Raw genomic sequence first — 10,800 nt, 5'->3', positions numbered from 1 at the left:
TTGGCCTACATATCCAACGATCGTGATTAGTTAATGATTTCATCAGACCATTCTTGGTTAGATTGGGTAGAAATAGGCATCAAGACATCATACCAACTTAAAGCCACCCTTTCCCACTTCTTACAATCCCATTTTTAAGAGTAAAGTTCACATTTTCAAAGTGAGGAAGTGGTCCATTAAAAGGAATATCCTCATAGCAGCACAAATATCCCCTGAGCATTCAAGATCCTTTGAACCACTTTGTCAGTCAAAAATTTCATTCATAAGTTACAAGGGGTATCGAAAAACATCAGAAATTGTCTGTAATAGTTGTAATTGATGCAATGGGAAGAAATGGGTTTTATGACAAATTGATTATTCCTTCTTATTTACTAATTTTAAAGTGATTTATCCTTGTTAATTTACCAAACCCATTTTCAAAATAACCTTGTTTTTCAAAAAAGGCTAGAACTCAAATCCCAAATAGAGCAGTTTAAGGGTACACTCACATCAGATAACTTAATAACAAATCTCATATCTGATATTACAATGCCACTAAACAGTAGTTGAGTAATTCAACAATGCTCCAAAACAGAGTAGCAAACATGTTCACTCAATTAGCCAGAAAAAAAAACAAAACAAAAACAGAACAACCAGCAAAGCAAAAGAATCAAAATGACATTGCTATATTAGTTCTCTCTTGTGCAACACCGAAAAGGTGAAATCTTTCTTCTCGTCAACATGACCATATCCATGCTTACAAGCGATCTCTAATATTCATGACATCTTTTATGATATCTTGGATAAAAGCTCGCTCGTACCTACAAAAGTACACACAAAACCTTTGAATTCAGTTATGCGCACAAGTTTCACAATCTTTATATTAGTCAGAATTTGTTAAGAAGAAAATTTAAATTATGCTTGACTTATTGATCCTTAAACAAACATACTGTCACATAAGATATACAAAACTGCATTGTAACTTTAAAATAACTTGAAGTTGAAGAACACATAAGAAAACAATGTCCCACAAAATTCCTAGTTTACAATCACATAAAACTATAGTTAGCATACAAACTTTTATTTTTTACAATTAAGTCCTTCTAAAAGGTAAGGTAATTAATCATATTATGCATAGCTTTAAATAAAAGTAAGTATAGAACGTACCCACTATTTTCCTTGTAATGAAAAGCTTTCAAGTCGCAAACTTGAGATAATGAGGACCTCCATTTCTTCACTTTCTCAGAATCTTTTCCATATCTTGTTTCTTGTTTGATCATAGCTTTTTCATAACTATTTCTCTGATGCCTCACGTCTGAGGGCTCTACTTTATAAAAGATTGGCCAAACTAGTTGATCATTCTTCTGCTTGCACTCAAGAATTTTAACAACTTCCTCGAGACACCAACTAGAGTCTGCATAATTTTCAGAGAAAACAATAATTGAAAGCTTTGAATTTTCAATTGCCCTCATGAGAACTTGTGAAATTGAGTCCCCTCTTTGCAACCCTTCATCATCCATGAAGGTCTTGAATCTCTCTTTTTGCAAAGCATCATAGAGATTACGTGTAAAGCCGTATCTAGTATCTTCTCCTCTAAAGCTGAGAAAAACATGATAACTCTCCTTTGTATATTCCACATCTTGAGGTAGGACTAGTGGAATTGCAGAATAACGTTTGGCAATTAACGTCCTTGTTTCTGTTATCTTCTTACAGTACCAATCAGAATTCTTCTCAAGAATTTTTTCTTCTAATTGCAGGTTGATCTCCATTAAGAATTTATTCACTTCATTTGTCTGCTCCTGTAGTGCTTTCTCGTATTTATCTAGATAATCTGGAGTACTATGATCAACTAACAAGTAGTCAACCAATTTCATGGTAATCAATGACCTTATTTCACAGCGGAGTTCTTCATGTAATGAAAGTAGTGCTATTGGGGAAGATCTCACATTTGGAGATTGGAGAGAAAATGCTGGTTCCCATTTGGCAATTAATGTCTTTGTTTCTGCTATCATATTAAAACACCAATTAGAATTTGTCTCAGGACGTTTTCCTAATTGTCTTTTGATCCCTGTTAAAAATTCATCCACTTCATCAATCAAGCCATGAAGATTATTAGAAAACTTTGACTGAGTAAAATTTATTTGAATCAGCGACGTTATTTCACAGCATAATTCTTCACGTAAGGAAAGTTGTTCCATCGTGGGCATATTTATTGAGGAAGATCCAACATCGCTTACTCTTTGGAAAGTTAAATTTGGTCCATGTTTGGCTCGCAGCTTCCTTATTCTTGCTATTGTGTTCTTGCACCAATCAGAATTTGTCTCAAAACTTTTATCAGACATTTCAGGTGAGGTCTCACTTATGAATTTATCCACTTCATCCATCCACTCCATAAGTTCATAGAATTTTTCATTTTGATACCGCCTTTGATAACTTCCTAATATCTCATCAATACGACGCTCTTCAGCTTGCTTCAAAAGCAGCTCCAACCATTCACGAGTGGTTTGTAGATATAAAGGGTTGAAATTCTGCTCCATCGTCGAAATTGATGTACCTTCTTCTAACTAGATGGTGAGCAAAGGAAAAGAATTAATTTTCTTGTACTAAACTTATCAAGAGGTGAGACACTTAAAAAATAAAATTTACTGGTAATCGGATACAATTATACATGCATTTGCTTTCAATGATTCATCTATGTATATTCAATTAGTGCCTGTTTGAAGAATATGAGCAATTGTAAATTTAACCTGCAGAATTAGGTGCGTGATTTAGAAGCTTAAAATGGTAGCTTCTCGGATTCCATATACCATTCGAACAATCCAGAAGCTTAACCAAACTTATAGTAATATACTATTTGTGTCTGTTTGGTTTACCAAACATGACATGCACTTCAAATGATTATAGCATGAGAAGGATGTGGATTGAGATTCTCTGTTCCTAACTTTGTGTCTCATCTCCTACCCTAACCTATGAAATCATACCATCTCAATAAAAAAATATATGGATATAACATTTTATAACCTTAATAAATGATTTTTGATTGACATATCACAATCTCATTGATAGGACTGTCAATGAGACACCATTTAGAGACAGACAAAGGATCTTGATGGAGATATATAGATTAGGAGAGATTGTGAACAAAAGCAGTTAAGGTTGTGAACATATCACCAATTAACTGTGGTATATCTTTCAATTCTATATCACAAAAGCAGTTATATGAACAAAAGCAGGGGAGAATTAGAGAGGTGAATGGAAGATTAACTCACTCGAAGATGTTGCAGGCTCGAAGTCAAGTATTGCTCCTTTGTATAACCCACGTCATCAGCAGGTGGTGCTTTTGATTCCACCGTGGGTATAGTTATTGAGGAAGATCCCAGATCTTGAGATAGGAAGATAAATGCTGGAAAATTTTTGGCAATTAACTTCCTTGTTTCTGCTATCTTCTTACTATACCAATCTGAATTCTTCTCAGGTATTTTTTTTTCTAATTCCAGCTTGATCATTGTTAAGAATTCATTCACTTCATTTATCCTCTCCTGATGAAGTTCTTTATCAACTTTATCTTCTTCTAGATCATCATTAGTTGATATACTCTCAACAGCCATCAAGTCCGCACATTTCACGCTAATCAGTGACCTTATTTCACAGCGGAGTTCTTCATGTAAAGAAAGCAGTGCTATTGAGGAAGATCTCACGTCTTGAGACTGGAGGGAAAATAGATCGTACTTGGCAATTAGCGTCCTTGTTTCTGCTAACTTGTCATAGTACCAATCAGAATTCATCTCTGGATTTTCTTCTTCTAATTGCACTTTGATCTCTTCTAAGAAATTTCCCACCTCAGCTATCCGCTCTGGACCACTTTCAGGTGTAAATTTAGCAATAACCAACATAGAACAATGTATTTTAATCAGTGATGAAATTTCACAGTAGCATTTTTCACGTAAAGGAAGTGTTGCCATTGAGGAAGATCTCACATCTTGGAAAGTAAAATTTGGCGCAGAGGCACGTATCTTCCTTATTCTAAGTAGCATGTTATGGCACCCCAAGAAATTATCTGGCTTTTCCAGATTGATATTCTTTGTGAATTTATCCACTTCATTTATCCACTCCACAGCGTCATCAAATTTTTCATTTTGATAACTTCCTATTGTATCAGCAATCATACGTACTTCAAGTTGCTTGTAATACAGCTCCATCAATTCACGGATGACTTGTAGATATAATGAAGGGTCGAAATTTTGCTCAATCATCGAACTTGATGTACCTTCTTCTAACTAGATGGAGAGCAAAGGAAAATGATTAATTTTGTTGTATCAAACTCAGCATGAGGTGAGACACTTGAAAAATAAAATTAATATCATGCTAATCAGATAAAATTATACCTTTGCTTTCAATGATTCATGTATATGTTTTCCCCACAACTTCATCGATTTTCTCATTTTGATAACTTCCTAATATTTCAGCAATCAAATGTTGTCTTCGCGGATGACTTGTAGTTAAGACGAAGGCTTGAAATTCTGCTCCATCATCGAAATCTTAGTACATGTTTGAAAAATATGAAAATTTGCATATTCAACTAAAATGGCGATATTTAGAAGCTTGAAATGGTAGTTTGAGCTTCTGAGTATCACAATTGATTTTGAGTTTGATTGAAACGTACAATTAACCATGAAGGGAGCAAAGTTAGAGAAAATGCACTTCAAAAAGATCATAACAAGAGAAGGATATACCTTTAGTAAAATAGGCTACAACAGACCCAAGATATGTAATTCGATCTAGGAAAAGGAAAATGCTTTATGAAAAAACAGATATATACTGAGAGAGGTGAATGGAAATTGAACTCACTTCAAGATGTTGGAGGCACCAAATCAAGATGAAGAAGATCTTTCTTTTCCTTTTCGAAATGATTGGTTTTGTTTAAGCCTTGATGGATAAACCAAACTTTTCACAGAAAGATGCTATTAACCAGAGAAAAGTTTAGAGTGAATTGCATTTCAAAAGATCATAAACATGAAAATAATATACATAGCAGGCTACTACAGATCCAAAATATGTAATTGAGAAGGAAAGAAATTAAGCATGAGCTTTGATGAGAACATGTAAGTATTTGCTGGAATATAACATAACCAACCAGTAACAGTGTCAGTTAATAAAAGGAAAATGTTTGATATAAAAAGAACATATAGAATTAGAGAGGTGAATATGGAAGTTTGTTTACCTCACTCCAAGACGTTGCAGGCACCAATATAGAGATCTTAATTTCTACTCTTTCTGGAAATTAATAACCGGCAGCAACTATAGCTAGAACTAATTCAAAGATGAGAGTGATTGATTTTGGTTAAGCCTTGATCGATGCTAGCTTAAATAAACCAAATTTCCATCTCACAGAAAGAGACTGTGCTAGCTGAGCTGTCTTGGAATGAGTTAATTAAAAAAACATATCATTAATGTGTAAGTAATTATAATAATGAAGGCATTATTCATAGAATTAGTAGACAAGTCATGGTTTTAATAAATTATAATAAACCAGCCTTCCAGGTTGATAACATGAGCCTAACTACCTTTTTATAGTCGAAAAGTCCATATATCTCACTTAAATTAATTAATTTGATGATGGCTCCCGAGTAACAGGGTTGACCTTTGGGATCACTAATGCAGCTACAAATAAGTTTAAATTCTAAAGGTTAGTTGCTTGAATGAGGCCATTTTTTTTATTTGAAAGAAATTAATTAATTAAAATAATGAAGCAGGTATAGAAGCGCCTAATACATCATGTTGGACAAGCAAAAGGGCATTTGACGGAACCTCCTCCACCCAAACAAAATTAGAGAAAGAGCTAGAGTTCTTAGTCAGATAGTCCACAACACAGTTACTAGAATGACGGACAAAAGAAATCTCAGATCAAGTGAAACAAAAGCTGAAACTAAGGCTCTAAAATCAGAAATAACATAAATAAAATACGAGCAGCCCGTCCTCGAGCGACGCCAAGCATCAAAGAGCTGCAGATAGTCTGTCTCAAAACAAACCTGTCGAAAACATAAATCAATGATATAGCCCACTGAAACACAATCGCCTCCACAAGCAAAGGAGCCTAAACATCTAAAGGATATGCAAAAGCGACAGCCAATGTACACCTTCTCTGAATGGTCGCGAGCAACAAAACTCAAGCCTTCTACATGCAGAATGACATACGCATCGAAATTAACATTCACCATGTCCTCTCGAGGCCATTTCCAAGCCGAAGCAAGAACTTGTGAAGGAACCTGCACCTGTCTAACCGAGGGGTGTGACGAGCCATGAAAGGAAGCTCTTGCCAAGATTTTCTCACAAGGTTGAATTCCACTAAACACAAGCTGATTGCGAGCCTCCCACACTGCGTATAATATGGAGAGGTAGAAGGAAACAACAACAGCATCTGAATGGGCTAAGAAAATGTTGCATAAGAATAGAAAAATCAAAAGCATTATCTAGGTGAAGTCCCAAAGGAGGAGCAAACCACCAACGCTTTACCACCAGACAAAACAACAGCACATGAGGCACTACAACAATTTTTGTTTTTTTTTGCAACAGTCGAAAAGTGTAGTCATAGACACAAAAGGTAACAATTTTTGTTTTTCACAACTTCATACAACAGTTTTCGACTGTCTCATGTTATGGCGTTACTTATTCCTTTATGGAACTGTTTTTCTGGCGTTAGGTGTTTGCCGGTTTATTGTTTTATTCTTCTACTAGAATTGGATACGGGCTAATCATGGTGTTTGGGAAGGGTGTTGTCTTTGTGTCATAGAAAGTTGATGGCGGTTTGCTCGAGTATTTGAAGGAATAGCTAAGTTTTCCACTAGCTCTGGAGGTGCTCTATTGCTCTGTATTTATCCTGCCTCTCCCCTGCCTTCGATGTTTTTCTCCATTTATTATTCTTCCTTTGTTTTTCTACATTTTGTTGTGGCCTGTAGCTTTATGTAGATGTTCCCTTTTCTTTCTTTTCTACTGTTCTTTGGCTTTTCTCTTATTCTTGTATCCGGTGGAACCCCTTGTGGCTTTTAATGCAAATTTGGCTTTTAAAAGATAACCTATGCCGAAGAAAAAACCGCAGTACCTATGGAAGACGACATCAAAACCGCAATACTTACGGTTAAAATTTGAAGATCAAATTAAAAAGGTTAAGATTTGAAGACAGCGGAAAATCCACACACCATATGCCAAAGAAACTTATGGTGAATTAATTAGGTTAAAAAGCATTTTTGGCAGCGTCGGCCCTGGGCATGTGCAAGCAGGCCCACAGCCCAGAGCCTCCAAAAAAAAGGCGCCCAAAAAAAAATTTCATTAAATTTTTCTCTAAAATAAAATTTAGTTATAATAATTAATGTTTAAAATGTTATTAATGACTTACGCTAGTCTAGTGGTTAGTAACAGTGTATGTTACTTTAATGTAGCGGGTTTGAATCCCACCTTTTGGCTTTTGACATGTTATTTGTTAATTAATTTGAATTGAAAGAATTCAAAAATTAAAGCAAAAGGTCGCGTTGCTTGGATTCGAACACGCGACCCCTGGGCGGGTGGTTGAAAGAGGCCTGATGAAATTTTGAACGTTAAAATTATTAGGGGTCCATTTTTATTATTTGTCCAGGGCCTCCAAAATGTCGGGACCGGCCATATGCCTAAAACTCTAAAACAGAACAATGTGCAGGGCACATAACGGAAAAATTCTGGGAACCTAAAATCTATCAGAGATGCCCATGCTGATGAAGAAGTTTTGGGGTAATTAAATAAATTTGGAAGAGAGATTTGAGGGAAGAAAAAAATCCGATTGTTGATTTGGGGAGAATTTGAATTCAAATCATACCTTAGATCAGAGAATTTGGGATGTGCTTTACTTGATTTGCGTTAACAGATTTGGTGCAGAATTGGATTTTTTAGAGGTTAATGAACATAAAAGTCATTATTTTTTTTGTTGAATAGGTCAAAGTCATTATGTGATAGAGTGAGGATGAGAAAAATACAAGAGGAAGAAATTGCAACTAGGGAAGAGCGCGTGTGGTGCACAGTGGAACAAATGAAGAGAGAGAATGTAAATTTAGAGAAAGATATGACGTGGAAATTTGTGAAGAAGAGTGTGATGTTTGAGTAGGGGTGGGAATAGGCTGGGCCTAGGTAGGCTTTGCTTAAATAGGCCTAGCCTATTTAAAAACTTAAGGCCTGAGCCTGGCCTATGGCCTATCAAAGGCTTTTTTTCGAGCCTGGCCTGAGCCTTCCGAAACCCTGGCTTGGCCTGGTAGCCTGTTTAAAGGCCCGTTTCACAACAACAGTTTTACGTTTGTTAACAAATTTATCTGTAAAGAAGCTATCAAACTTATAAGCTAACGGGTTAAATTATACTAAAATAATCTTTCAACGATCAGACTTATAATATTATTAGCTAATAAGTAGTGAAGAAACTAAACGAGATTATGTTGGTTTCTTAGAGTTGGAGAGCCAATTTAAAATCACACTTCATTTTTAAAAAGACTTATAACTTTGACTCGTTATATAAGTCAATTTGCTTAAATATATAAAAATCTCAATAAGTATATAATATCAAGATATTATAATAAATTTCTAATATATAGACATCATCAAGGGTAAAATATATTTATACTTATCATATTTACAATTTACCAAAAAATTACTAATCATATTTACTTAAATAGGCTAGCCTGTAAGGCTTACAAGGCTTGTTGAATGGCCTGAGCCTGACCTTTTTAACTAAATAGGCTTTTCAAAAAGCCTAAGCCTTGCCTATTTACCATTTTGGTCTGGCCTGGCCTGGCCTGGGCCTGTGGTAGGCTAGGCCATAGGCCCCTACGAACGGCCTGGCCTATTCCCACCCACTTTCCAGAGTGTGGTCTCAAAAATATTAGATAACAGGGTGGATTGAGACCTCACTCTGGAAAGTGAGGCACTCAAACATCACACTCTCCTCCACAAATTTCCACATCATATCTTTCTCTAAATTTACATTCTCTCTCTTCATTTGTTCCACCGTGCACCACACGCGCTGTTCCCTGGTTGCAATTTCTTCCTCCCGTATTTTTCTCATCCTCACTCTATGACATAATGACTTTGACCTATTCAACAAAAAAAATAATGACTTTTATGTTCATTAACCTATCTGTTAACGCAAATCAAGTAAAGCACATCCCAAATTCTCTGATCTAAGGTATGATTTGAATTCAAATTCTCTCCAAATCAACAATCAGATTTTTTTCTTCCCTCAAATCTCTCTTTCAAATTTATTTAATTACCCCAAAACTTCTTCATTAGCATGGGCATCTCTAAAAGATTTTAGGTTCCCTGAATTTTTCCGTTATGTGCACTCTGCACATTGTTCTGTTTTAGAGTTTTAGGCATGACTTTTTGAACTTCGAATGGAATGGCATCTTCACGAAACAATCATATATTGTGGGAAGTTTCTTTATGATTTGCTATTTGGGATTGGATTCTAATGTTGGGTTGCAGGATAGAAATGAAAAACTGTTTTACAAACTTCTAACTGACCATGTTGGGGAGTTACTCCCTGTTGTCTATAAACCAAAGACCTTTCCGCTTCAATGGCTTTGTGTTGTCCTTCTAATGCCTTTTTTTCCATCCATTTATTCTTTTTCCTTCTAAACTGTTATGCATCATCAAAAAATTCATCTTTCTAAAGTGCGAATTTAAATAAATAAAATAAACTAAATTAATGAATAAGGAATCATTTTGCATTTTTTTTTTGAAATCATTTTGCATCATATTATTCTGCTATAAGTTTTTTTTTTGAAAGTGCTATAAATTTACTGCTCAATGATAAAGTTGCAATCCTAAGATTATATAATATGTTCTAAATTCGAGTTTGTTGGGGGCTTGCTATATAATAGGTAGGAGTATTAAGAGTTTCATAATAGGATTTACTATTTGATTGAGAATACTACTTCCAGTCTTCCAGAACTGAAACATTTGAAAGTGTTTTTTTTTGGAATGAGATGGAAGCAAAAACTTGGAAGCAAAAAAGTTTACTCTTTTAGAAGTTGAAAGTTCATAAATAAAAAAATAGTTTCCAAAACTCTAATTTCTGGAAATGTACATTTTTTCCCTGTTAATTATACTACTGGAATTTGATTTTTTGGAAGCCAAAATTTTTATACTTCCAAAAGTTAAGATTCATAAGTTAACAAAATTAGCTTCTGGACCTTTTTTTTTTTTTGATATCAGCTTCCTGGAACTTAAACTTTCAAATGTGTAAATTTATTTTTTGCTCATATTTTGTTAGATAAATATATAACATGTAATATATTAATTTAATTTTCTATAAATATTTTTTTTTTGACAGCATTAATTTTCTATAAATATTTAGACCCTTAAAAAACAAGTTATGATAATATTAATTATGTGTTATTGAGTCTTAGATAATATTTTCTCTTTTATTTTCTTTCAATATGTAATCCTATATTAAAAATGTAAATGTTTGAGTATCAAATCAAATTAAAAAAATCGGATTTTTCAAATATTATTTTAATAAAATAATAATAAAAAATACAATTTAAATACATTAATTTCCAAAATAATCCCGTTGCATTTGCACGGGCAACTTACTAGTTATTAATAAGGCTTAAAAACATTTCATGCCCCTGATGTATCATGATTGTGCAAAAGTCGCCCCTACTCTTTTTTCGTCTACGTTTGTGCCCTTCATGTTTCTAAAAAGTGTACCGAATGCCCCTCCGTCACTCTGGAGATGGAAAAATAAGGATTTTAATGTAGTTGAGGATGAAGATGATGAAGAAAATGATGAGACTATGAAGA

The 10,800-nt window shown here is 34.4% G+C and overlaps 1 protein-coding gene across 1 annotated transcript; it reads right to left on the bottom strand.

Moving 5' to 3' along the window:
• Positions 1 to 471: 471 nt before the first annotated feature.
• LOC130733193 (uncharacterized) lies at positions 472 to 5,382 on the bottom strand. Its single transcript, XM_057585312.1, has 6 exons — positions 5,201 to 5,382; positions 4,828 to 4,940; positions 4,365 to 4,499; positions 3,249 to 4,256; positions 1,147 to 2,543; positions 472 to 800 (listed from the first exon to the last, which is right to left on the bottom strand). Exons 3-6 carry the CDS (start codon positions 4,419 to 4,421, stop codon positions 737 to 739), a joined length of 2,526 nt encoding a protein of 841 aa, XP_057441295.1. The 5' UTR covers positions 4,422 to 4,499; positions 4,828 to 4,940; positions 5,201 to 5,382; the 3' UTR covers positions 472 to 736.
• Positions 5,383 to 10,800: the final 5,418 nt, after the last annotated feature.

Source organism: Lotus japonicus, chromosome 1 (assembly GCF_012489685.1).
Source record: "Lotus japonicus ecotype B-129 chromosome 1, LjGifu_v1.2".
Taxonomy (NCBI): domain Eukaryota; kingdom Viridiplantae; phylum Streptophyta; class Magnoliopsida; order Fabales; family Fabaceae; genus Lotus; species Lotus japonicus.
This window is presented reverse-complemented; position numbering and strand designations above follow the sequence as displayed.

Excerpts from the sequence above, each read along its gene's own strand:
- LOC130733193 (XM_057585312.1), bottom strand. The coding sequence starts at position 4,421 with ATGAGAAAATCGATGAAGTTGTGGGGAAAACATATACATGAATCATTG. Across the intron at positions 4,257-4,364 it reads ATGAATCATTGAAAGCAAAG|TTAGAAGAAGGTACATCAAG; the intron begins GTATAATTTTAT and ends CTCTCCATCTAG. Across the intron at positions 2,544-3,248 it reads CGAGCCTGCAACATCTTCGA|TTAGAAGAAGGTACATCAAT; the intron begins GTGAGTTAATCT and ends CTCACCATCTAG.